The sequence below is a fragment of the Petaurus breviceps genome, unplaced genomic scaffold (genome assembly GCF_028583685.1).
Source record: "Petaurus breviceps papuanus isolate PSGF00001 unplaced genomic scaffold, PetGlider_PUasm1.0 90879, whole genome shotgun sequence".
Taxonomy (NCBI): domain Eukaryota; kingdom Metazoa; phylum Chordata; class Mammalia; order Diprotodontia; family Petauridae; genus Petaurus; species Petaurus breviceps.
The window spans coordinates 13,399,172-13,426,971 of record NW_027187368.1 but is presented as its reverse complement, the minus strand read 5'-3'; the positions used below and the strand labels follow the sequence as shown (position 1 = coordinate 13,426,971).

The 27,800-nt window shown below is 47.8% G+C and overlaps 2 protein-coding genes across 2 annotated transcripts; both read left to right on the top strand.

The window, feature by feature from the left end:
• The first annotated feature begins 1,308 nt into the window (after positions 1 to 1,308).
• SOX12 (SRY-box transcription factor 12) lies at positions 1,309 to 6,152 on the top strand. Its single transcript, XM_069073890.1, has one exon. The coding sequence runs from the start codon at positions 1,755 to 1,757 to the stop codon at positions 2,796 to 2,798; it is 1,044 nt and encodes a 347-aa protein (XP_068929991.1). The 5' UTR covers positions 1,309 to 1,754; the 3' UTR covers positions 2,799 to 6,152.
• Positions 6,153 to 10,526: 4,374 nt separating this feature from the next.
• On the top strand, positions 10,527 to 18,792 carry NRSN2 (neurensin 2). The gene is made up of 6 exons (XM_069073979.1): positions 10,527 to 10,646; positions 11,832 to 11,908; positions 15,306 to 15,505; positions 16,995 to 17,320; positions 17,716 to 17,771; positions 18,329 to 18,792. Exons 3-6 carry the CDS (start codon positions 15,314 to 15,316, stop codon positions 18,634 to 18,636), a joined length of 882 nt encoding a protein of 293 aa, XP_068930080.1. The 5' UTR covers positions 10,527 to 10,646; positions 11,832 to 11,908; positions 15,306 to 15,313; the 3' UTR covers positions 18,637 to 18,792.
• Positions 18,793 to 27,800: the final 9,008 nt, after the last annotated feature.

Here is a 27,800-nt window from a genome sequence, read left to right as displayed (position 1 = left end):
CTCTCTCTCTCTCTCTCTCTCTCTCTCTCTCTCTCTCTCTCTCTCTCTCTCTCTCTCTCTCTCTCTCTCTCTCTCTCTCTCTCTTTCGCCCACAGCTCCTGGAGGGAGTGCCAACAACACTATGAAGGTGACCCACTCCCTGGGGCCCGCCCCCGCCCCGCAATGTCCTCACTGGATGGCTTGTGGGGGAGGCGCAGGACACGTGGCCCAAGAACCCCCCAGCCAGGCGCCACCTTCCGGTTCGCCTACCGTACCTGATCCCCATTTCTCCGCCATTCCTCCTCTCTCTCCCCACCTTGCCTCTAGCTCCCCATCACTGACCCAGGGATACGGCCAGGCACATCCACTGAGGGGGTCAGGTTCCAGCGACTCCCTCTAAGCTCCCCAATCACCTGGAGCTGTGGAGGAAGAGACAACGGGGTCTTCTTCGACCCTAATCAAGCTCCAGAGTCATAAGAGGGTGAAATGCCCTCGGAGACACTATAGAGGAGGCCCAAAGTGGGTGAGGAGAGATCAGCAAGAGAGCACCTAGCTCCGTGGGGGCGGGGACTGACACCTAGAATTTCCGCAGCCACTTCCACTAAGAGCAAGCAGAAGAGCCAAGTGAGAGAGGGATCCCTAGAGACCCAGAGACTCCTAGCCCCCTCCACCACCTCTACTACCAGGCACTCAATAGTTTCCCTGGGGGTTAGGGGCCTGAAACCAGTCTTCCCCACACATCGTACCTAGGGCTAGTTAGAAATGCATCAAGCATTTTTTGGGTAACCTTCTCGACCTGCCAGCAGGAGAGAGTAGGAGACAGGAAAAGCTCCCGAGGTAATTCTTCGCCAGAGTCCCAAAAGGGTTACCAATTCATCGCCTCTCTCCGCATCTCCTGCTTTGAGATCAGGGCTAGAGAGATACTCAAAAGATTATCCCCGTCACCCCACCTAGTCCTAGTACCTCGGGGTGGAGGCTGAGGGGAAAGGAAACTGACACCCGCTATCGGCAACCTTTCGCAGTAAGAGCCTGGGGCTGGGGGCAGCCGGGAACCCCGCCTTCCCAACAGAAGCCCTAGCTCCTAGGGCAGCGATTGGGGGATGCAAATATTCCCTCCCCTGCCTGGCAACCTTAGTCTCTGCGATCCCCTGAGGTGGGCGGGTCTAGGCAGCTGACAGAAGCTGCACCTTAGCTTGGGCTGACCCGGGGCGGTCCAGCGTGCAGGACTGTGCCCGGGGCCCGGGCGCGCGTGAGAGGGGGCCGGGCGCGCGCGAGCGGGGACGCGCGGGGAGAAAGACACTGGGAGGCGGCGGCCGAGGGGCGGGGAAGTGCCGAACAGCCCAGCGCCTAGCTGGGGTGCGTGCAGGAGGCAGCCGCGTAGGCTCAGGAGTCCCGCTGACTGGGGAACCGAACGGCGTGGACCGGGAGAAGGCGGCAGGCACCAGCAAGAAGAGACAAATTCTTTGTATGGGAAAACGTCTGTAATGGATTTGAAATAAACTTGAGGAGGGGGCTGTGGGCGCCCAGCCCGTATGGAGCCCCGGAGCTGACCACGCGCGCCTGCCCGTCGGGGGCCCGTGCGCAGCCCGCCAAAGCCCATCTCCTTTACCAGGTGGCCCAGCTAGCTTCCCAGCCCTAGAGGATTGGACCGAGCTGTGCCAATTGGCTGGTCGAGCATCCCTTCTTTCCTGCCCTGGTCCAGTCTGGAGGATGCCTGGGGCCCCGGCAGCCGTCTAAGTAACCGAGGAGTGAAGGAGGGCAAAGTCCCGGGCGGGATGGTGCAACAGAAGAGAGGTCGCGTTGGCGAAGCCAAGCGGGAAGGCTGCCAGTCGCCGGCCGCGGGCGAGAGGGCGCGGCTCCGCCGGGAGACCCCTGGTGAGCCGGGCTGGTGCAAGACCCCCAGCGGCCACATCAAGCGGCCCATGAACGCTTTCATGGTGTGGTCGCAGCACGAGAGGCGCAAGATCATGGACCAGTGGCCCGATATGCACAACGCTGAGATCTCAAAGAGGTTGGGCCGCCGCTGGCAGCTGCTGCAGGACTCCGAGAAGATCCCGTTCGTACGCGAGGCTGAGCGGCTGCGTCTCAAGCACATGGCTGACTACCCGGACTACAAGTACCGGCCCCGTAAGAAGGGCAAGGGGGCGCCCAGCAAGGCGCGGCCCCGCCTCCCCAGCAAGACTAAGCCGTCGCTTTTGGGCCGCGGGGGTGGGGGGCGCAGGAAGGTGACCGGGGAGGCTGGGGAGCAGCGCGGGGGAGGTCCGACTCTAGGGGAGGAGGTGGAAGCCGAGGACGAAGAGGAGGAAGAGGAGGAACTGTTGGAAGTGCGACTGGTGGAGACTCCCGGGCGGGAGCTGTGGCGGATGGTCCCAGCGGGGCGGGCTGGGGGGAGACCGGGGGAACGGGCAGGGGGGCCGCGCCCGGAGCCGCAGTCGGAGGAAGCGGGGGGCATCCCCGAGACTTCGAGATCCTCGCAGCGCGGAGTGACCGCCACCTCGCCGGTTGGCTCCCCGGCGCCCTCTTCCCTGGTCCCTTCGGATGAAGAGCGCGAGGAAGAAGAGGAAGGGAGGGAGGAGGAGGAGGAAGAGGAGGAAGAGGAAGAGCCGGAGAAGGAGCCTCTTGGGTTCCTGCCCCGGCAACTCCCAGGTGCCATAGGCCCTGGCCTAGACTGCACCGCCCTCGACAGGGACCCGGACCAGTTGCCTCCTGCAGGGACCTCGCACTTCGAGTTCCCGGACTACTGCACCCCCGAGGTGACCGAGATGATCGCTGGGGACTGGCTTATGTCCAGCATCGCGGACTTGGTCTTCACCTACTGAGCCAGGCACTCACTAGGTGACTCAGACTCCACAAATCAGGTCGCACTCAAAAACCAGCTGTTTACATACAGGAATCAGGTATTTTTGGCCTTCAGCCCCATCAAAGGCAAAGGCTTCCGCTGTCACCCCATCCCCGACTCAGACGCCCCAGCCATGCCTACACACTCAGCCTACCCTTCAACCCATCCCCTATGGACACACCCCACTTTTCATGACTTGCACCCAGACACGCCCCTCTCACCATCTTTCTAGACACTCCCCTCTCTCCATACTCCTAGACACACCCCTCTCTCCATCCCTTAAACACAGATACACACGGGTCGTTGCTCCTTCTACACACTGGCATGCTCCTTTCTCCATCCCATACACACACCCTTCTTTGTGGTGGAAGCATGGGGTAGTGGAACTGGATAGGAGACAGAAGAACCCTCTTCAAATTCCAGCTTTGCCCCTAACCAGCTGTGTGACCTTGGGCAGGTGATTTGACCTCTCTCTGCCTAAATTTCCTTATCTGTAAAGTAAAGTGGTTGGAATAGATGACCCCTAAGGTCCCTTCCAGCTCTAGCAATCTATGAATCTTTCCCTTATACAGACACAAAGACACATCCCTCTCCATTCCATATAGAAACACCTTTCTCCCCATCCCTTAGAGAGGCAGCATGGTGCTGCCTGGATTGAGAGTCAGAGGATCTGGGTTCAAATTCCAAATTAAAATAACTACCTGTGTGACCTTGGGCAAATCCCTTCACCTTTTGGGGCCTCAGTTTCCTCATCCATAAAATGAGGAGGTTGGACTAGATGGCCTCTTAAGGTCTCTTCCAGCTATATATCTATGATCTTATGAACCTCTCTCCATCTCCTCCACAAACAAATCTCTCTTTCCATCCCTTATACACATAGCTTATTTTCCACACTTTGCATATATGTCCTTGGATAGAACCCCCTTTCTCCAAGTCCTACACACACACACACACACACACACACACACACATATCCCATCCACTCCTCCCTCTTCTCCAAAGGGGAGGTCTCATCAAGGTACACAAGCCCACTTCATTCAATTTCCCTGGCTGGGATGTGTGCTACTCATCACCCCATCCTGGCTCAGGGTTGTGAGAGAGGCTGCACTGGCCTCTGCTCTAATGATTCTCCCTGGAGTCTAGCTCCTCTTTACCCAGCTTCATGACTCCTATTCCTGTTCTCAGTTGCTCCATAATTCCCCCCTCCCCTCTTCCCTTTCCCTCCCTCCCAGCCCCTCCCAAAGTCTCCCTCCAAACCTCTCCCTCTCTGTGGGCAAGAACTGAAGTTGTGACCTTGTCTCCTCCTTCCTTCATGTCCTGGACTTGCTACCTTTGAGGAAAACCTGGGGTTCTGTCTGGTCACCAGCCCCACCATGGCAATCTACTCTAGACAAAGAAAGAGGCAGAGGACATTCAACCTCAGCCCATACCCACCCTATCAACTCTGGGTGACTTCAGAGTTCTGCCTTCTAAAAGAAACATTGGTGGGATGGTGAATTCCTGGGTTCTAAGAAGGATGTTTTCATTCTTTTGTTGGGAGGAGTCTGGGGATATCCTACAAGACACCCCTTCGGGACAATAACTCCTCTTTCCCTTCCTGCTTTTCATTTGCCCTGTTGACTCCCATTTCCCAGGTGCACCTGGCCCCGTTCTTATCTGTAAAATGATGGAGTTGGATTAGATGACCTTGAAAAGCCCTAGCACCTCATCTCTTAGCAGGGTAATGCTGCTCAAGGCAGCTCCACATGTGGGCCTTGCCTAAGGATGACTTTGTCCATCAAGCTCCCTAGAATAACCCAGGCCAGGTTGAGACTCACAGGTATCCTACCCCAACTTAGAGTGACCAGATCTCCTTTACTGGTGGGCCTGGTGGCACCATCAAACCCTACTCCAGTGCCCATGCTCCTTTGAGAGAATCTTTTGTCTGGAGCTTCCTGGGAGGTGGGGTGGGCAGGGCAACAAACCTTCTTTCCCATTAAAAGGGCAGGGTGAGGTGGTGAAACATATCTGAGAGCAGGATTTGCTGTTTAAAGCCCTCACCAATCTATATCCCTCCTATACAGCCTGCTGGGCCCCCTAGGAAAGCCCTCAATTGAACTGAATACCTCCTGAATACACATCCCCACAAGAGGAGAGACAGCTAATATCCAAATGGGCATCAGCTAAGAGTGAGCCAGGCAGATTCTCCCTCTGCTTGGCCATGGAGTTTAGGGCCCTGCTGTTTCTCCTTGTTAGGGATTGGGTCCACTAGTCAGGCCCTATTTCCTTTGGCTCTCTCCTAACCTCCTAACCTCCTCCCCCTGTGCCCCACCCAGTTCTTAGTGCCAAATGCTTTGATCGGTGTTATCATTCAGCTGGGGAAAGAGGCATGGAGAGGGCCTGGGGTCAGTGACCATGTCATTCAGTAAGCTCCCTGGGGCATGCTCAGCCTCCTGAGTGGTTCCCATGGCTAAGAAGAATCATCTGCAGGCCAATAGTTAAGCTTTGGCTTGGAGAGTCCAGAGGGAAGTGACAGGAATGGTCAGAGCATTGGATTCAGAGTGAGTAACCTAGCACAAGAAGCCCTAGTTTTTGTCTTCTATGCTGTGCCACTGACACTCTGTGCCTCAGTTTGCCCATCTTTGAAATGGGGACAGGTGCCTTTTCCTATGCATTTGGAGTATCTGGTTATAAAATGCAGTGCCTGGGGGCTATTCCTAGCTTATGGCTTTCCTGAGCTAAATAGAACCGCTGGCCAGGTCTTTCAAGGCCTGGATGACACTTGTATTTCTTCCTGTCAAATTGTGTCTGTCCTCTCTGTTAGACAGCCTCCCCCACCCTATGCTATGCTCCCTTCCTTCCCCCTTACTCTGGGCTCCTGTTCCCCTTGTCCACTGCCTTTCCTCAACCCCAATCTGCCCATCTCCTATCTCTCCCTAGACTCAGCTGACATTGTGTGCCCCACTCTGTCATCGGTTCAAATACCCACATACACAGATCTCTCAGGAACAAATAGGGACCCCTGGTCCCTCCACACCTCCTTCTGTGCCGTTCCCCACACAGGCCAGCATCTCTACAGGGATATCCTATCCTCCCCCCCCCCCCCTACCAGCTACCCCCTGTATATGGTGCTCCAGTTCCAGGCCTCTTGCTATCACTTTCTTTTTCATTTCCTTTCTTTTTTTTTTTAATGTTGTATGAATGAAGAGGTATCACTGTGTGTTGTCTTGGAGAACTAGTCTCATAGCTGAGAGGAGGATGGGGACAGACCCCTCTCTGTGTGGAAGGGGCTGGAAGCCCTGGGCTCCAGTGTTGCTGCCCAATACCAGGACTAAATAAAATATATGTGCCCTGAGCCTGTCCAGCCCTGTGTGTCTATTTCTCTTTCTTTCTTTTCTCCTACTTCCTCCATCAAATCTTTACTGAGCTTCAATTCTGCCCAGGGTAGGTATGAGAGATCACATATATCTCCTTATCCTTGAAAACCTGGAGACTGGGGGGGGGGGGGTGACAAAACCACACCTTAACAATATACCCTTGCCTCTAGTCAAAGCCTCCTGCTCCCCAAATTCCTCCCCAACATGATATATGAAGTCTGTTATGAGGAGATAAAACCTTTTGTTTACCTAATCATTAGATTCTGGAATTGGATTGGACCTCAGAGGCAATCTGGTTCTATTTCCAACTAAAGCAGGAGACTTTTCTACATTAGCTCTAACAAGCAATCATTCAACCATTTGAAAACTTCCAGGGACAGAAGGTCCACTCCCCACCAAAGCTGCCTATTCCATTGTCGAACTGCTCTCTTTTTAGCAAGCTTTTTCTGACATTCAACTGAAATCTGCCTCCCTTCATCTTCTGTCCTCTGGGGCCAAACACAACAGAATTCATGATACAGCCCTTCAAATACTTGAAAATGGCTATGATGTCCCCCTGGAAAAATCTATTCTCCAGGCTAAACCTCCCTAGGTCCTTTGGTGAACTTAACATAGTTCCTTCATAACTTTATTCACCTTCCTCTGGACATATTCCAGCATCTCAATATGTCTCCAAAAAGAGAACCCCCAGACCTGAAAAGAGCAAGTTGAGGGTGCAGATTCCTGTGAAATGGAAATGTAGAAAATGAGGGGTGTAGGAGAGCCGGAGGTGTAATGGAAAGAGTCCTGGGTGTGGAGTCAGAAGGTCTGGGTTTGAATTCCATTCCTGCTGCTTTATTCTTGTATGGCTTTGGACAAATGTCTTTCCCACTTAGTATCTCAATTTCCCCTGTAAAGTAAAGATGCTGGACTAGATTCTCTTTAAGACCCCTTACAGCTCTTAAGTTTTTTAATCCTAAGACTCTGACATAGAACCAGAGTACCTTTCAGCTCTGACAGTCTGTGTTCCAAGGCCCATTGAAGCTTAAGCATTCTCAGATTCTGCCTACATCTGGGATGAGCTAAGATTTGAGAAGGGAGGGGGAGGGGAAACCCCATCCAGGATCATGGCGACACCTGCTGGCTAAATCGTGGTAATATCCCAACTTTTGTTCAATACTGGAAGAAGGCGGAAGGGTGTGAAACAAGCTTTCCCACCTTAAGGAAGGGAAGAACCCCTGTAATCAACAAATGAAACACATATTCATATAACATAGTATATCAGAGCTGGGAGGAACTTTAGAATGCAGATTGTCGTGGGGGGGAGGGGTCTTGGATAATAGAATTTCAGGGCTGGGAAAGGCCTTGTATCATAGAACATCACAGCTGGTGGGAACCTTAGAACATAACCTGTCAAGAGTTGGAAGGAACCTTGGACCATAGAATGTCAGAGCTGGAAAGGACCTTAGAATATGGGCTATTGGAACACAGGGCCATAGGATGTCTGCATAGTAAGAAGCTCCAGAGATTATCTGGTCCTGTTTCCTTATTTTCCAGATAAAAAGATTGTTCTAGATTTATCAACTATTTACTGAGTTCCTGCTGTGTGATGAGTTAAGTGGGAGTAATACAAAGATGCATAAGACAGAGTCCGTAAGACAAAGTCCTGCCTTTCCAGAGCTCAGGAGTCCATTAGAAAAAATAGGACTCTAGGTCTCTTGTAAAACTAGAGAAAAAAAAATGTCTTTAAAAAACCCTGTGAAATAAAGTGCTACAGGGCATAGTAGAGCCACTAAGGAATTCAGAGGAGAGAGATCTCTGTGTTCTGGAGCAGCACAAGAAAGCTTCCGGGAAGAGGCAGGCCTCAAAGTGAGAGGTTTTGGAAGCATAGTTTGATTCTTCAGGCACAAATAGCTCCCCAAACCTGGAAATGCACAGAGGAAGGGAACCAAATTTACAGAGGAAGAGCAGCATAGTAGAAAGGGCAAGTGCTAGATGTGGGCTCAGAAGCCCTGGATTTGCCTCCTGGCTCTAACTCTATTTGCTGAGTAAACTGGGAAAAGTTATGTTGTTTGAATTAGCCTCTCTGATTTCTTTTTTCAGATAAGGATTGGACTAGCTGGTCGATAAAGCCCCTTCTGACTCTGAAATTCCGTAAAAAAAATGTAGCTTACTTACATAGCTTGGTAAGGTTTACAAAATACTGTCTCACATCAACCCTGGAACAGAGAATTATGTTCTTTAAATGTCTACCTAACACACATTTACATATTGCTTTCCTCAACAACATCATTGTTCTGTGCCTTCCTTCCTGGAGACTTGGGGCACTGCTTCTGGAGCCAAGAGGTGGATGGACCAAGAATTGCTATGGGCTGGGGAGATCAGAGAATCATAGGATTTAGAACTGGAGGAAACTATCAGGATCATTTAGTTCAATTCCCTCATTTTAGAGATGAGGAAAATGAGTCCCAGAGAGGGGAAGAGGGCTCTTGCCTGAGGTCCCACAGGTAGAAGATGACAATAGGTATTCAAACCCAGGTTCTCTGACTAAATCATGAGTATTGGTACACAGATCCAGGGGTTAAAGAATGATAGATAAGTATCATAACCAAACCTGTTGTTTCCCAAGGCCCAAAGCCAGTTTTAGGGGGATGAAGGTCATCCTGGGCCTAGGGATACCAAGATTATTCACTTCACACTTTTACAGGGATATAAATAGAGAGCAATACTAATCCTGGTGGGCTTTTTAGAAGATCTCTCTAGATGCAGAGCCTGGAGGCAGCATCAGATTCTATACTTTGGCTATCTGTAGAATTGGGAGGAGGGGGAATCAAACAACAAAACTTTGGAAATCATAGGGTCCAGCTCTCTCTCTCTTTTTTTTTTTTACAAAGGGTAGAATGGAGGCCCAGAGAAATTAAGTGATTGATCAGAAGTCACATAGCTAGTGTCAGAATTGGTATTTAGATTTAGCTCTTCCTACTTCCAAACACACATACACACATACTCCTTAGTTACCTGTTTCCCAACCCAGGTCCCAGGTGCTGTGACTTTAAGAAGACTGGTGAGGGGTGGCCAGGTAGCACAGTGAGTAAGAGCACCGTCTCCAGTGTCAGGATGACCTGGAGATTGAATCCCGGGCTCAGACACTCAGCACCCACCCAGAAACACCTGGCCGTGTAACCTTGAGCAAGTTACTTAACCCCAATTGCTTAAAAAAAAAAAGAAGACTGCTGAACATTTGAGACTAGAAATAAATTACAGATAAAAGAGGAATCTAGTGAAGAACTTGGGAGAGGGAAGGATTGCCCCACATATACATACACACACACCTTCAAGTTGATTCTTTTGGGTTGGCTGGGGTGGGATCAGCCTCCAAAGGTGTCTCCCAGAAAACTGGGGAACATATGTAACCTATATCAAATTGCTTACCATTTTAGGAAGAGGGAAGAGAGGGAGGGAGGAAAATTCAGAGCTCAAAATCTTGTAAAAATGAATACTAAAAATTGTCCTTACATATAGTTGGGGGAAAAATAAAATACTATTTTAAAGAAGGCTGGGGGACAGGATATTTCTGGATGGGGTACCCCTTTTCAGAAGAAATCAGCCTCCTTTCTTTGATCCTTTCCTGGGACAGAGGCAGAGAAAGGAAGGGAGAAGAGTAGGAGATAGGGGTAAAGGAAAAGAAAAGGTTAGAGAAAAGAAGAGAAGAGGAGCAAGAGGGAACAGGAGAGGAAGAAAGAGACCAGAGAATGAAGGATATCAAAGCTAGAAGGACCCTAAGAACAGAATCTTAGATATAGGAAGGGGGGACCTTTGAAGAAAGACTAGATGAGGAAGTAGGTTAAGAAAGAGAAGTGATTTGTTTAGGATTAGCATCAGTGGCAAGGAAAAGAAGGAGAGAGAAAAGAAAGAAGGAAAGATAGAGAAGAGAAGAGCAGAGGAAAATGGGAATGAGAGAAGTGGCTACTTCTAGGCTGGACATCTGCCTGAATTTCCGCAGCTTCACTGAGCTCCCTAGCAACCAATGGTCACCCCGCCCCCATCTTCTGGTGTTTCCTAGCAACCAATGCCTCAGCTCAGCTTTTCTTGGGTTTCCTAGCAACAGAAGGTCAGGCCACCTTCCTAACAGGTGGGTGGGGGGGGGGGGAATGTTAGACCCTCCTTGCATATATCAAAATTTACTCTGGATCAATAGTAGGGTAGGTCAGGTCAGTGGTGAGACCCCTGTACCTGGAGTTAGGAGAAAGCCTAGGGAGTGTACTCATTGACTTTGGGAAAGTCCCTAACCCTCTTTGACTTTTTTTCTATTGTGGTGGAATCCTGGCCTTGTTTCTTCTGCACCTGGGCTAGAAGAGACAGTCTCAGACTGCAACTCTACCCCACTGAGCCCTCCTCTCCAGATATGTTGGTAGAGGATTTTGCCTAAACCTTGAACTCTGGTGGGATCCTTGCTGCCCCTGCCTGAAAGGACTCCTTGTGGTATTCAGCAGGTAGGGAGGGTGTGAAACTTAGACCATACACCAAATCTAAGAGGGACCCAAGGTGACAAGGCAGAAAGGCAATAAGGACAGTGATTGGGGTAGAACACTACCTGGATAGAAAAAGTTCTGCCATAGATAAGCAGGCACCATTGGGTTCAGGTTTCCTTGCCCCAGGCTACCAGGGGTTCCCAAAGGGGCAATGGAGAACATGCCCTAGCTGCATGCGGATGTGGACTGGTTAAAGAAGGTACAAATCTCCCCAATCCTATTATGGTACCTCCAGAAGACTGACTGACCATTCGGATTCCTACTGGCCAAAGTCCAGGGATTTAATCCTATCGCTGGGGGGGGGGGGGGGGGGGAAGGGGTAGGAGGAAGGTGAAGGAAAAAAAGAAAAGGGGAAGCATAAGAACAGGAAACTGAGCAGGGAGCAGATAGAGGGAACAGCTCCCCCAGACTAGACACTTGGGAAAAGGGAAGTTTGGGAAAAACCCAGGGGAGAAAAGAGTCTTTTAAAATGTGGGGAGGGATTTCTCCAGAGCTCCCCAAAGCTCAATTGGAGTTATACCGTCCCTAGATGTTTGGATAGAGTGTTATTGACAGAATGGGGTATCTGTGAAAGGGGAGGTGACTCGGTTCTCATTTAAGGAATGAAGCTCGGTGGGTGGGCTGCGGGGGGGGGGATCGGTTAGTTGATGTGGGTTCGTTGAGAGATAAGGGCTCAGTGAAGGATGACGCGAGCTTATCAAGGGGATGGGGGAGAACGCCTTGTGGAAGATAGGGGCTCGGGAAGAGGGGGAGAGAGCTCCATGAAGAGATGAGGGGGTGCTTAGTGAAAAGATGGGGGTTAAATTCCCCAGGAAAACCAAGTATCAACTAGCGCTGCCCAGCCTGTGGCAGCCCCAGAGAGTAGCGGGAGGTGCCATTTTTGGAAGCTACCTGGAGCTGATGAAGCAGTGCCGTGGACTCCAGCACTGTCACCCCCCACCCTCCTCCCCACCTCCCACCCTCCCTCCGCAGAGTGGTTCTTGCGCAAGCGCCAGCTCAACCAGCACAGGGGAGGCTGCGGGCTTCGAGGTGAGCGCAGCCCGCCGCGCTCCGACACCCCTTCAGCCCCAGTCCCAGCCTTCTCTCCCAGGACTAGCCCCAGAGCCAGCTCATTTGGCCCGGGGGTTGCCTTTCCTCTCCCGTCAGGCCGTGCCAGGCAGTCGGGGGACCCCAGGGAGGCAGACGGTGCTCTGAGGTCGAGTATGGCAGTACCCCTGGCCTAGGTAAGCAGTATGGGGGTCCAGGGCGTCTCATCAAGGCATGGAGGTGTCCAGGTCCTAGCCCTGGGACCAACAGAGGGAGGAGGGGACCCTATCTAACCAGACCCGACTCTGCCCTGGGGGAAAAAAAAAACACTAGGTGCTAGACGGGGATTCCTCGTGGGATGCCTCAGATCGGGGCAATGCACCACTTCTGTGCCTCAGTTTCCCCGTTAGAGGAAAAGGTCGGGCAGTCTGATGGGCAGCTGGAATATACCATAGGAATATAAATACACTTCCCTCTAAAGGGAGAAGGGTGGGAAGCCTGGAAGAGACACTCCTTGGAGCATTTTGTATGGGGCGGTGTTGGGTAGGGGGAGGGAGCAGAAATCAGAAGCCGTGGGGAACTCTCTCTCCAGAAGGGCCTCACCTTGGAGAGAGCCCTGAGCAAAGGCTGGAGGCAAGGAAAGAGTGGAGAACCAAAAGATGAAAAGAGACCACATCTCTATTTCCATCCATCCTCTACTCCCTTTACTGCCCCCTCCCCTTGTCCCTTCTCTCCCTCTCCCATCCTAGAGCTGACTCACAGGTTGTCTGCTGTAGACAACATCCTTGCGTCTCTCCACCTCCTAATCCTCCACTCCCCCCTCCATCAGTAGCTGACTCAACCTGTAACCATCATCCCCTACTAAACCCCCTCTATAGTTTCCCTCTTCCTCTCTTACTCCCCCTCTTAGATTGCTGATTCACCTGTAGCCATCAGCCCTTCCCCCCCCAACACTTTCCCCCCCCCCCCTTCTCTTTCTCCCTCCTTACCCCACCCCCATCACACACTGCAGCCAGCTTTCCCCCTCCCTCCTCCATCTCTGGCCAGTCTTGAGACTGTCTCCATGGCAACTCTCACCCTAAGCTTTCCACTGGCTGGTCCTTCCCCTCCCCCAGTCCAGCAGCAAAGACCCAGAATAGGGGGAGGAGGTGGGGCCAGAGAGATAGGAGAGGAGGCTCCAAGGTCACCTTCTTCCTCCTCCTCTTCCTAAGGAAAGAGCACAGCATGAAAGATGTATAGGGCCAAAATATAAGAAGATAGTAGGTGAAAAGGATGGTGATATTAAGGAAGGCCCAACCACACCTCCATTTCCAGCTTTTAGTTCCCTGATCCTGCAGCTGCTCCCCGGCCCCATCGTCCCTCCCTTCCCCCTTCCCCTCAATAAATGAAGGCTTGGAATAAAGCCCTCCTTCCAGCCTAGGAGTCCCACAGTCCTCCCTAACTCTTAGCCCAAACCCTCTTCACACTTTACCCTCTATGCAGCCCCTTTGTTCCCCTCCCATACCCCCTCTAGAAGGGCACTCTCTCCCCCTCAGATCCCTATCTCCATCCATCCTTCCTAGGCTCTGCACTGCCACCTAAGATCTGAGAGTGAGGCCCATCTCTCCGCCCATAAAATAGTCCCCTAACTGGCTAGCTCTTCTTACTCCCTGAATTTTTGAAATTGAATCAAGCAGGTCTAGATTCTAATAGTAGTTTAACCATTGCAAGCCGCATGATGTTAGGAAAAACTTCAAGCATATAAAGGCTGTCCTAGGACTGAGAAAGCTGGCTTTGTTCTTCTGCCTGGCCTGGGAAGACAGAGCAGGAAAAATGGGGAGAATAACCTGAAGGCAGATTGCAGCTTCATCGCAGAGTAAGAACTTCCTAACCTTTACACCAGTCCAACCACAAAATAACAATGTGTGTGTGTGTACACTTTAGAAATAATAATAATGACTTGAGAGACAGTGATTTCCCTGTCCCTAGAGGTATTCCAGCAAGATCTGGATGATCCACTTATAAGAAATGTAGGGAGTATCATAGATTTAGTGCTAGAAGGGAACCTTGGATGTCATCTAGTCTAACCCCTCCTCCTCATTTTACAGATGAAGAAATTGACACCCAGAAAAGTTAAATCACTTACCCAAGATCATATACAGTATGTAGGTTTTTAATTCAGGTCTTCTGACTCCAAGCTCAAGATCTGAAATGATGTCTTTCTAAAGAGAGGATTCCTATGCAGTCTCTGGTTGGCCTCTGAGATCTCCCTACAGTTCTGGGATGCTTTCATTCCAGGTCACTAAATCTCTCTCAGCCTCAGTTTCCTCCTCATGAAATGACACTGTTGGATTAGATGGATAATCTCTAAGGCCCTGCTTAACTCATACATTCTCAGTTCTAAGGTCCTTTCCAACTCTGACATTAATAAACTGGGATTCTTGAATTCTTAGATTCTATAATCATAATTTACTCAACATTCAAGGAATACCTTTGGCTCCAAAAGGTTTTGGGATCCAAATGCAATAACTATGGAAACAGAAAGGGTTGGAGATGGGGTTGTACCTTAATCTATTCTTAGGCAAAATCTGATGGGGTAGATGTGGGGTTGGTTTATCAAGTCAACAAACCTAATTCAATAAACATTTGTAAAGCACCTGTTATATTCTGAGCACTAGGTTTAGGAATAGAGACTGGACCCGTGATTTTATTGGTATAAGGAACTCATTAAGGCAGCACCTCCCCTCTACAAATCCAAATCTACCCCTTTGTAACTTGAAGTCTTGGAGAGTTGCCTAGATTAAGTGACTTGCCCTGGGTCACACAACAAGACGATTTGAGTTGTGGGGCAGGGAGGCTTGAACTGGTCTTCCTGACTCCGAAGTTGGCTGTGTATCCACTCTGCCTCTTGGACTCCACTGGGGATAAAAAAAAATATGAATATGATCCTCAAAAAGCTTACAGTCTGCTAGGGGAGATGTAAACAAGTGTAAGGAGACAGAATGTGGTGGAGGAGAGACCCAAGCAGAGCACTATCAGATCTAATTCTTGCACCAGATCCCTTGGGATTCAGGGACCCAGACAGAATACAAGAGGGTGATGAAAAACCTCATTTGAGTTGTATGGGAGGAAAAGAGGGAAGAAAGCCAGGGTGACTGGAGTGCAGAAAGGGACTTCTCAGGTATATGGAAAGGAGAAAAGGCACTTTCCCCTTCAAAGATACCTTGACCGTCTGTTGTTAGCTAAGTGTCACATAATTTAGAGCAAGGAGCACCTTTTAAACATAGAGTATAGAATGTCAAGACTGAAAGATCCCTTCCTTATAGATTCCCTGGTTTTACAGAGAAGCAAACTGAGACACACAGATGTGAAAAGATTTGCCCAAGTTCAAATAGCTTATGAGAAACAAGTGGAATTCAAAGTCAAGTCTTCCAAACTTCTACTACATCAGAGCTGAATGGGGGCAGAATATTTGGAAAAGGATTATGGAGAAAGTGGGACATAAACCAGGCTTCGTACCCCATTTGATATAAGTTAGGGGTGAGGCCCTGTCCAGGGAACTGAGGGTTCTGGGGAGCTCTGACCTTAAGCCCTAATATTTCCCCCCACTCTCAGACAGAAATATGATGCCTGCTCGAGAAAGGCCATGTGCCTGTGGCCGTGGCCCCCATGAGGACCATGGCAAGTGGAATGGGGTCCGTTCCTACCTGCACCTCTTCTATGAGGACTGTGGAGGTGCAGCCCACCCTGAGGAGGTGGAGGACCCCACTCCAAATAACCAGGATACCTGTGACTGGTCCTCCTCCTTCTGGAAGGTAAGTCTTCTCAACTCTACCCTTCAAATTGCTGGCCTTCCTGCCTTAGCCCAGAGTTTGTATAGTCAGGATTTTATGAACCCAAAGGAGGGAGAGGTTACTGTAGATTGGGATGATCAATAGAGGTTGCTAAAATGAAGTCATATTTGAGGCACACCTTGAGAGACAGGTAAGATACAATGTGGGGTTTCCAATATGAACCAAGGCTCCTGGGTAAGAATGAATGTTGGGAGGGTGAACTATGGGGAAAGACTGGCTTGGCTAGAGTAGGTCTTCTTGACTCTGATACCAGCTCTCCATACACTATACCAGGCTGCCTCTCCATCTACCACTTAAAGCTCACTAAATTGTCAAAATTGATACAATTAAATACTGTGGGGCTATGGGCAAACAGGTGTGCTATTACATTGTTGGTGGAGCTGTGAATTAATAACTCTTTTTGGAAAGCAAACTGGTGATATATTCATAAGAGCAACGAGACTGATCATATTCGTTGATTCAGAGATCCTACTATCCATAAGGAAGTTATACTCTAATAGTCCAGTGGATTTTATCAATGTGGGTACTCTATTCACTCATGTGGATTGTAGTTCATCCATACTTTCCCATCCCATACAAAACTGTCCATGTTCTTCTGTAAATCATCCATAGAGAATCTATCCAGTATGCTACAAGTCTTCTCTGGTTCAGTATTTCATGGATACCAGTAGTATTCAGATTACCTATATGTTATCTCTCAGTCTTGGTACATGAACTGTCCATCTCCTTTTCCAGTGATTCATGTCCTTGATGATACCCATTACATCATCATGCAACGGAGTCATTGTTGGTAATATGCTACTGCCTAATCACACCCACCATGGATCTTTCCATTGCCCTTTGGAACAGTCCTTTGTGGCTGTGAATTTTCTGAGCTTGTATTCCATGATTCACCTGGCCAAGATATACGTAGCATTGGATTATTTCAACAGTCTACCCATCAAATGGAATATCGTAATCTGAGTGATATTCATTTTTCATCCATTTGGTTTTTCCTGTATGACTGCATAGTTCATATAGGTACTATTAAAAGCAATAAAAGACCAATCTATACAATATTCACAGCATCTTTATTTGTAATAGCCTACCCTATACCATCCCCACCCACACCCCCCAAAACTAGAACAAGGTAGTATGGTGTAAAGGAATTCCACACCATTGGATTTGATTGATGCAAGTCAGAGGACCTGGGTTCAAGTCCCAGTTCAAATCTTATACTTATATAATCTTAGGAAGTCACCTATCCTCACTGGGGCTCCGTTTCCTCATGTGTAAAGTGGCCGGGAGGTGGGAAGACAGTTGAACTATTTGATGTTTGAGGTCCTTTCTGAATCCTATAAAAATCACTTACAGAATCAAACCACCCATCTTTATGGACTTCCCTAGGTGTGGGTGTTGGCCAGTTGCCCACCCCCAGCCTTCCCCCCACCACCTGTCTTCCTCTCCCCAGGGAGTTGTGTCCTTGTCACTCCTCTTGCTGCTCCTGGGAGCTGCTGCCCTGACCACGGGCTATGCTGTGCCGCCTAAGTTGGAGGGCATCGGAGCAGGAGAGTTTCTGGTTCTGGACCAGCGAGCAGCTCAGTACAACAAGGCTCTAGGCACTTGCCGCCTAGCGGGCAGTGCTCTCTGTGCTGTTGCTGCCATCCTGCTGAGTACTTGTATGCTCTTGGTCCTGTTGACCCGACTCAAGCCAGAACCCAAGGCAGAGCCTGTGGACAGGGAGGATGAAGAAGCGCAGCAGCGGGCACCCATCTTATGCCAGAGGCCCCAGAACTGGTGGGGATCTGGGCTTCCCCTCCACTGCCATGAGTATCCCCTTTGGTCCTTCGAGGGTTCATACTATCCAGCCCAAGTGAAAATCCTAAGCCTAGCTCAGGAGCAGCCCAATAGTGGGAGGAGGCATCACTGATTCAGAACTTGTGGGTCTCTGCCCTTTTTGGCCCACTTTTCTGTTCTACATCCCTTTTACCCTTACTGTCTTCTTTTCCTTCCCCATCCCAATGGGACACTTGACCCAAGGCTACTCATCCAGCCCCAGCCCCAAGAAGCTAGACCAAGGGGGTGGAATGTCCAAGGTTGGGGCTCCTGCTGTTCCTTCCCCCATCCCTATTGGGGAATGGCCAACAGGTCAGGGTTCCACAAAAGAACAACTTAGCTCCCTCTTTTTCTAGCCTGGAATCTGGATCTCATGAACTCACTCTGCCACTGAAAAACTGCGTGATTTTGGGTAAGTTTCTTCTCTCTGGGATGGTTTTCCCTTACATTCAAGAGCTAAAAACCCTCTAAGGTTCTGTATTCTAACATTGTGTACCTTCCAGCTCTAAAATTCTGTGTTCGATGTTCTGACATTTTATGTTTTAGGTTCCTTCCAGATCTGGCATTTTATGGTCTGTGTTTTACAGTTCTATATTCCAAAGTCACTTCCAGCTCCAACATTCTGCGTTCTAATGTTCTGTGTTCTAAGGTTCCTTCAAGCTCTGCCATTTTGTGACTCTTACACTCAAGGGTCTTTGTCTCTTCATGGACAGAAACATCTGGGTGGGCAAAGTAATTTGGGAGGGAGATGAGATACATGGATATGTCCCTTCCCAAGACTGTTGAATTTCCCTCCCTCCCTTCCCACCCCCCAAAAGATGCTCCCTGCCTCCTATAAGAGGCCATCATGTAATAAGAATCCCTTATACTTGCATCCCTCTTTAAAGCACTTACATCTATTGTCCCATCAGATCCTCACAAAAGTCCTATGAGAGAAGCAAAGCTAGGATAATTATCTCCATTTTACAGAGGAGGAAACTGAGGACCAGGCTGAGGAAGAGACTTTCCTATCTCAAAGAGAGTCGGTGGCGGAAGTGGAAAACAGACCCAGGTCACCTGATTCCCACTCCAGTGCTATTTCCAATGAACTAGCTCCCAGGGGTGGGGAGCTAGGCTTTCTGGATGGAGACATGAGTGTATCCCTGGAAGAAATTGATGTCTCCATGCTCTGCCCACCCAAACCAGCTTCTCAAGTATCCCCATCCTGGGTCCAACAGCAAGAGGTATCCTTTCTCCCATCACCACCAGGGGGCAACCTGTGCCCAGGACTGGCCTAGGGAGGGAGTTGGAGTTCATCCTGCTCCCAGGGTCTCAGCTCCACTGGTGTATGGGGTCACTGACCTAACCCCACTTTTGCCTGACCCCACAGCCCTCTCTGTTCCCTTATTCCCCTGTCTTCTCCCTCAATAAAAAGCCAGGATGGATCTGAAGAATCTCTCCTGTCCTACCCAGATACTCATGGCATGAAGGGCAGGAACCAAAGAGGGTGGCAACCTAATGCCATGGGCAACCTGGATAATGGGTACCTTGGGAAACACTTGGGCTGTGGTCCCCATGGAACCTAGGGGTCTAGGTATTTGGAGGATAGTCACTTTGAGATGGATGCTCAGGAAGGCAGACACTTTAAAGTATGGGCATCACTTTGGGATACTGCCCCAACTGAGGATGGGCACTGTGGATGATGGGCACATTGGCGTATATCTACTATAAAAGGTAGGTATCTTGGGGTGTGGGTACTATAGAAGGTAGGCACATTGGGTATGGATACCATGGGTGGGGGGAACACTTGGGGATATAGTCCCATGGAGATTAGACACTGGAGAGGATAGATGTCTTTGGGTATGGGCATGGGGAAGACAGGCATATCCTGCGCACCCTGGGTGGCAAGTGATACCTCAGGGTAAGGAGGAGTCTGGAGAGGCTTGTCACCTCTCTCCTTCCTCTCCACCCAGGAAAACCTAGCCCCTCTTCCCCTCTCCCCATCCCGGGAGAGAGACAGATTATCAGAAAGACAAGAGAGACAATAGGGCCTCCAGGTTTAAGAAGCACCCCCATCCTTTTGAATCACAAATTTTGCATTGTAATTAGCTGAAGAATTGATCTACAAGCATTTCTTAGGAACCTATTAAGTACCTAGTGCTTCTCAAGTCTGGGGCTACAAAGAGGACAAAGAACTTACATGCTACAGCTTCAAGTGAAGAGCTGTGTAATTAGGGGTGGCTGGGGGAGTGGGGTCCTTACAGTTACCCCAACTGTTCTGAATTCTCTTGCCCAGATTCCCAGGAACATTCAGCATTTCAGATACTGTCAGTCAGCTGTGCAGAAGGGCAGAGGACAACTGACCCACAGGAAGAACGTCCCTAAGAGTGAGTTAGGGAAGCTATCCCTCTGGTAGCCTGGCCTTCGAACCCTAAGGAGGGCTCCAGGGATGCCCCAGCCCTCACATCCCCTAGAAACACCTAGTGGTAGGGAAGAGCAGGAAGTTCATATAGTTTCCTTAAGAGTTTTTCCTGACCAGTTCAACTCTTTTTCTTGGTGTAAAGACTCATTTTTGTGGGTCAAGGCTATTTGCTCCCACCTCCAAAGGAAGCATTACACTAGGAAACAGCATTTCCGTTTCTTAAACTCCACCCATCCCCAACCTGTGTCCTCCTACTTCCTAGCACTGCCCCCACCCCCAATCCAGAGCTAGTCTAATCAGGCCTTCCTCCCCTGATCCTCAGGCCACTGTACCCCCATCCCCACCCCTGTGCAGTGAGTCAAAGTTCCTCCCCAGAGACCCAAGGATGTCTGTTCCCAAGACTGAGTAGGAGAGTAGGCATGGATCAACAGCCTACCCCTTCCCTTCCAGAAGAGGAAGGGACATCTCCAGGGCCCTGAATGCCATGATCAGCCCAGGCTCAGCATCCCCACTAGATTTAGGCATCTAACCTGAGGTCCCTAGATAAGCAAGAGAGAGAGGGAGGGACAAGCAAAGAGAGAAAAAGATATAAAGTGAGATTCAGAGGAAAAAAAAAATTTCATCCATGGTGAGTCTTGGATGTTTCTGGATGTTCAGGAGAAATGCCCATAACCATTCACCCCAAACCAGTAAGGTTGAGATCTTTCCTGGTGTTGAGGGTGGGTGATGCAGAGCAAAAGTGACCCCAGCCTTCCCCCAGACTTCATTTCTCCAACAAGCTCTGGGAGAGTTATGTCCTATACAGTCCTGGTTCTCCTTCCAGCATTAGTTATCTCAAGGAGGCCTATATAGTCCAGAATGATTCTGATCTATGCCTGGAATTCCAAGACCCTGACCTCTAACCTGCTTTGCTAAGTCCAGAACAACAGCTCATCCTGAGGGTAGTGACCACGTGATCTCCAGGCCTCAGGCTTCCCATAGAATCCCTGCATTTCCATAGTCTCACCATCTCCTGGTATAGAGGGGATCCATAGATCTACTTCTCCCATTCTCTGCTCCCTCCCACCCCAGCTCTGACTAACAATCATTATACAGCTAATCTACTGGCTAGAAGCCTGGATATATAAAACCTGGGTTTGAGTCCTCATCTCCTTGGGCCAAGTCTATCCCTTCTCCTTTCTTAAGCCTCCCAGTTTCCTCATGATACTGCTCACTATCTCTTTGCCTAACCATAGTAGGGAGGTGACTACTTGTTCTCAAAGTTCTTACTAACTTAGGACGTCTCCAAGGATGGGCCTGCTTGGTCCTCTGATGGGAAGCCCAGCTAAGAACAGGGGGGCTCTTCATCAGGGGCATAGCTGCCAGAGAACAGATGTGCTTCATCACAAGGTCCTTGGGAACCATCTCCTGAGAAGGAAAGGGGCCACTATCTGTATTGGTGGAGAGTTCCCAGAGCAGTGAGTTCACTGGTGTTTCGAAGGTGATAAAAATCATTCTGGACTACTGAGAAACAATAGAACCCTGGGAAGAATGTTCTTCATCATGCCCTCAAACCCCAGGAGAAGCCAACCATCCATTGACATAGGAGTGGAATCCATATGTGTGTATGTATGGGCAGGTATGTATCATGTGTGTACATGTAGACTGGCACAGTGATTCGAGGACTAGCCAAACCAAGAAGACCTGGGTTCAAGTTCTCTTTTTTATAACATTCTATAACAAGTGATCTTGGACAAGTCACTTAGCTTCTCATTGCACCAGGAGACTCTCTAAGATGATAAATTACAAAAAGGTTGTTGTTTTTCATTGATGGAAGGTGTTTTCATAGTGGCAATACCCTATGCCAGTGAAATCACATATTTGGACAATGTCCCTTCCCCTCTAAATGAAAAGGCAGTACTCCAAAAACTAGCTGTGTAACCTTGGGCAAGTCACTTAACCCCAACTGCCCTCCAAAAAGCAAAAAAAAAAAAAGGCAGCACTCAGGCATTCGGGTTACATGTGTCCAGACATAGTGGCAAGCACACACACAGAATTCTGTTTTAATTCAACAAACACTTATTAAGCACTTACTGGGTTCAGCTAGGAGGTAACTAGGTGACTAAGTGGGTAGAACACTGGGCCTGGAGTCAGGAAGATCTGAGTTCAAATCCTGCCTGGATTCACACACTGGTTGTGTGACCTTGGGTCTGTCACTTAACCATGTTTGCCTCAGATTCCTCATCTGTAAAATGAACTGGAGAAAGGAAATAGCAAACCATTCCAGTATCTTAGCCAAGAAAACCTCAAATGGGGTCACAGACTGGGGTGATAAGGGCAAAGGATCAATTCAGATGATGCCCTAGGGAAAATTGATAGGGGTAATTCTGGTTTGAGCTGGGTGGATCAAAGTAGGCTTCACAGAGGAGATAGAAGCAGGACTGAAGAGATGGTACTTTAAAGGACAAAGGTCACAGCAAGCAGAGATAAAGAGGAAGTTCTGAACCCCAGTTCTCTCTGGCAAAGATGAAGGCTCCTTTGTGCACAGGTAAGCCCACAAACTCCTAGATACTTACAACTATGCCAACTATCAGCTTCACACCTGCCTTGTAAGCATCATTCAAGAAGGTTTGTCCAGATAAGTAACAGCAGTTGAAGAGTTTAAAAAGAAAAATTAGGGTGATCTTAGCAAGTCCCTTCCCCTCTCTGTGCCTCAATCACCTCACTTGGGAAATGGTGGTGATAATCCCTGCCCTGCCTGAAGGCTGAGAACTAAGCTAAATGATCTGAGGTTATTGTATTTTGAAAATTTCATGAAGGACCACTGAAACAATTGGAGAAAATCCCAGGACTCAAGGTAGATTGTTGACTGATTGATAGTTTAATAGTCAAGGGCCACACTATCTCCAGTCTCTTACACTTGAGATGGGCTGTCCTGAAACAGCATCTGGTTTCAACTTTTCTCTATCTTTCTGTTTCTACCTGTCTCTCTCTCTCTCTCTCTCTCCCTCCTTGTGACTGTTGGAGTAAACTGCAGGTCACCTCAGTGGAATGAGACAGATAATCTGAAGCCATGAGGTCACTTTCTCTGGGAGATGCTGACAAGTACAGAGATGCTTATGACTACATACACATACATGCATCTCTGGATAGGTACTCATAGACAGAGGAAGATAAGGCACATAGCATACAGTCAAGCATGAGTTCATACAACTAGAATGTCCATCAACATATGTTCAGGCATACATACACATGCCTGTGGAGACACACACATCCTCACAAACAATCACACCCATACTGTATCTATGTGTGCACAAGTTCCCCTCTGGAATATCTATTCAGTACTTAACAAACTCAGATTTATCCAACACCTCATTTGTCACAATCACCTACTTTTCTGTGCTTAGGGAAGCCTGGGTCTTTCTGGAAAACAGTGAATGCCTGGTCACTCTCACCAGTGAGGACTGGTCCTTCATTGGGCCCTCTGAACTCCAGCTAGGAAGAGAAGTTGGCATACTCCGTGCTGCTCACTTGCCCACCCTCCCTCTGCTGCCATCACTCTGCAGCCTTTACTAATCTGAGGTATAGTCTGTCCATCCATATCACCTCATGGCACAGCTGTGGACTGCATGCAACATGGGGTCCTACAGCAGAAGTACATACATATTGACTAGTATTTTTCTTAAGCCTCCAGGAAGGGAGGTTTTATTATTACTGTTGTTTGTTATTTATTATTATTATTATTGTTACATTATTAATTATTCAGAAAGGAAGTATAATACTTGTTTTGTCCACCAGGTAGTGCTAAACTCAAGTTACCCACCAGCCAAGTTATTTATCAACTCCCCTCCCATTCATCACCTACAGCTTCCTAGCAAGCCAAGTGACTCAAAAGGCTGAGAAGTTAAAACTTACATTGCCAGGATGCTGACTTTTATACTAGGGGATAGTGTAATATGATTCAGAATTGTTCAAACATTAGGAAAAAATCTATAACCTACCACACTTCTGGAATTTCCCTTCTCAATCATCCCCACAGAAGCATATTATGTACTTACTTAATTCAGTAATATATTATAGTACCATGAAAAGAGCCCTGGCCCTAGAGTCAGGGAACTTGAGTTCAAATCCCACTCTGATGCTATCTGTATAACCTTGGGCAAGTCTTTTTTTTTTTTTTTAAAGCAATCGGGGTTAAGTAACTTGCTCAAGGTTATGTGGCCAGTTATTTCTGGGTGTGGTGCTGAGTATCTGAGCCCAGATTCGATCGCCAGGTCATCCCGACACTGGAGCTGGTGCTCTTATTTGCTATGCTACCTGGCCGCCCTGGGCAAGTCTTTTTAACCTGCCTGGGTCTCAGTTTCCTCATTTGCAAAATGAGGGGGTTGAATGAGATGGCCTCTGAGGTCTCCTTCCCTCTCTAGATTCCAAGCACCAATGATACATACAATCATAGAATACACAAAATTCACTGACTACCAGGCTTACTAGACATAGAAAAAGTTCAAGGAAAATTGTTAGGGGTTCCCATATGGGGAGCCTTTGCCCAACAATCTCCAAGAAACCCCTCTCTACCATTCCCTGGACTCCCATTTTTCTTTTTGGCTCGCTGGAGGAACAATTACAAAGCCCTTCACTCCCCTATGTGAAATTCAAGGAAAGGGCCTGCATATCTGGAACCCCAAGAGTTGGGCCTATAAGCAAGGGGAAACAGAAGAGGTATTAGAATCACCCATCCCCATAGTGAAAGTGAAATGAAAGCCAAGCAAGGGACTGGCCTCTCCATCCCCGGCTGACTAACAAACACCTTTTTCAGTTCCTAGCTGCTGGTTTGGTCTCTCCTCTACAATCCTGCTATTTGATCATGTCTAGCTTTTTTCTGTCTGGGCTATGTCAATCACAGTAGGTCTCCCTACTCCCTGAAAATCAGGCAGGAAATCTCTCTCTGTGTTGTATAGCAACAACATAGTCCTCAGCTGCCCCTGTCCAAACAGCTCCCCAGAAATCATTGGCCTCTAGGGGAAAGAGCAAGAGGGCAAAAGGCAGGCCTATGTTGTACCGATGAACAAAATCTCATCAAGTCCCCTCATCCGATCTTTGGGCCTTCTTGTATTCCAGAGTGAGCAAGCACAATCCCTGCCTGGCTCCCTGGAAGGGGAAAACTGACTTCTTGAGAAACTGGACAGCAAGTGAAAGGAAGGAAAGATTTTTAAATAATATAATGGCACCTTATAAGTATTTCATTTTTGTTCCCACCACAATCCTGGGAGATAGGTACTATTGTTATCCCATTTTACAGATGGGGAAACTGAGACAGAAGTTATATGAATTACTCAAGATCACACAACTAGGAAGTGTCTGAGGCTGGATTTGAACTCAGGTCTTCTTGACTCCAGGCCCAGTGCTGTATCTCCATTGTACCAATTACACATAGTAGGCACTTATTAAATATTTGTTAAATTGAAACAAAATTCTGTGTGTGTGTGTGTGTGTGTGTGTGTGTGTGACAGGTCTTCCTGACTCTAGGCCCAGTGTTCTATCCATATTCCACTTAGCTTGCTGTCTTCAAGGCATCATCATCCTCTTCTTCCTCAAGGTGCAGTGGGTGAACAATAATACAGTTATCCCTTAAACATTGTGGGGGTTAGGGGCAGCACCCCCGTGATCTGAAAAATCTGGGTAAAATTTTTTGGCCCTCTCTTAGTACCAGAGAAGAAGTCTGAATTTTTTTTCTTTTATGTGGTGTTCATAGCACCTTATTATAAAATTTGGGTTGATATTATATAATATTATATATATATATATATATTTTATTCATTTTTTTCTGAATATGTAAACTTTTTCCATGTCATTTAAGGCTTCTGCACACCTCCCAAAAAACTCCTATTTAATTTCTTATGCTGACCCACAATATATAGAAATGGAGATGGGAAAAATCACAATGCAGAAGGGATAACTGTAATTCCAACAGCAAACAGGGCAATCAGTACAGGCTGCTGATTCTGATCTTGTTGGCTTCAAGATGACTGCCTCTCCTTTCTAAGAGAGTCAGTACCTGACTCCCAGATTTCTTCTTCAGTCCTAGCCCTACCCTCACCTCCTAAATTCTTCAACTTCCTTTATCTCTTGATCTACCTCTTCACTCCACTGAACCATCAGGATGGTCCTGCTTTAGGTCTCAGCATCAATCATAACTGTGCGGCCACTATAACCATAACCTTTGATTCCAAATTCCCTCTTCTGGTCATAATCTGTTCTTCTAACTTTCCCTCTAAATCACTTATTCTGTACTGACCAAAACCTCCAGTTGCTCTGTTCCTTCCTGTTCTTTTTTAAAATTGAATTTTATTTTTTTAATTAACAAATCTAGTTTTCTCTTCCTCCCACTTCTCCATCCCATTGGAAAAGAATAAACAAAAACAAAAATCCTTATGACAAATAGGCATATTCAAGCCAAACAAATTGCCTCAATGGCAGTGTCAAAAAACCATTTTTAAGTCTCATTCTGTGCCCTGAATCAATCACCTCTCTGTCAGGAGGTATGTAGCAAGATTCATCATTGGTCCTTTAGAATCATATGTAGTCTTCACTGATCAAAGTTCCTACAGTTGTCAATGTTGTTTATCTTTAGTATTATTCTTGTATAAACTCTTCTGGTTTTACTCACTTGTTCCTTTTCATACCATTGATGCTATAATAGAACCTTTTCTCCTGGTCTGCTCATTTCACTCCGCATCAGTTCATATAGGGCTTTCCATGTCTCTTGGAAATCATTCATTTTGCCACTTCCCATCTGTATGCCTCCCTGTTTTCCCTCTTCAACCTTTGTTCTGCCCCCTTTTTCTTCTGTGGTTGGCTAATTTAACAATCCACTCAGGCCTTAGAGCAATTATTTTAATCTTCCTTGATTAACCCCTGCTCCTCAGAGATCCTCCCTCAAAGAGACTTTCTATTGTCCTTCTTTCTGTGCCTTCAATGTTCATCTTCACCTTCCTGAAGTCTTCCCTCAGCTATCTTGTTTCAAATCTTAGAGAGAGGGTAGATCTTTCTTTATCTCAGCCATTCTGGAAATTCTTGTTTATTAATTCTCCTACAACTTGTGTTGTTTTTGCAGCCTTGTTTTTCTCCCCCTGGGATTTCTCTTCCTAACTTATTTATGGTATTAAGGACTCTTTCCTGCTTATTCATAACGTTAGCCCTTAGAGAGGCAGCCCTGAAAAATAGACTTGGAATTAGGAGGACTTGGGTTCCAATCCTACTCGAAATATTCACTATTTGACTGTGGGTAAGTCCCTTAATCCTCTTGGCTTCAATTTCCTCATCTGTAAAATGGGGATCTCACAGGGATGTGGTGAGGACTAGATGAGAGCATATAATTTTAATACTTTGAAAACCTGAAGATGTTAGCTATTATTATTTTTTTCTTTGACTTTTTTTTCCTAAAACAGCTGCTTTCCTTTTCTTTCTTTTATTTGTTTCATTTGTCATTGTTTTGAAGTAGGACAGGGAATCCAGGTTTAGCTACGACCAGTCATTCTCCCATCTTGCTGAAAGCCCACCATTGACTCCATCACACTCCCTGTAATGGCCGAGACAGAGAGCCAATGACCTTCTCTCTCTCCGCCACCTTCTTTTATGTAATCACCCATCCTCTCCTCCTTTAATCACTTATGAAGAAGTGGTCTTTATCCTTGTCAATGGATGCCCTTTATCCTATCCGTCTTCTGGAAAGAGTTCATCTCATCAATCATAGCATCATAGGGTCGAACATTTAGAAATCAAAAACCTTGGAGACCACCAAGTCCAATCCCCTCATTTAACAAATAAGGGGACTGAGGCTCAGAGGGATTGAGGGACTTGCCCAGGGTTACACAGCTAGTGACTATCTTTGGAAGGCGTTGAATCCAAATCTTTCTGACTGCGTGGCCAGCTGTCCATTCACTGTACTGTATAACCTATCACTCTCTTTCTCTCAACTTCAATTTTTTCCAGTCTAGTTCCTCTTTTCCTAGGCTACAAACATGCTCAGCTCTCTGCCATCTTAAAAAATAACTCTTGGAT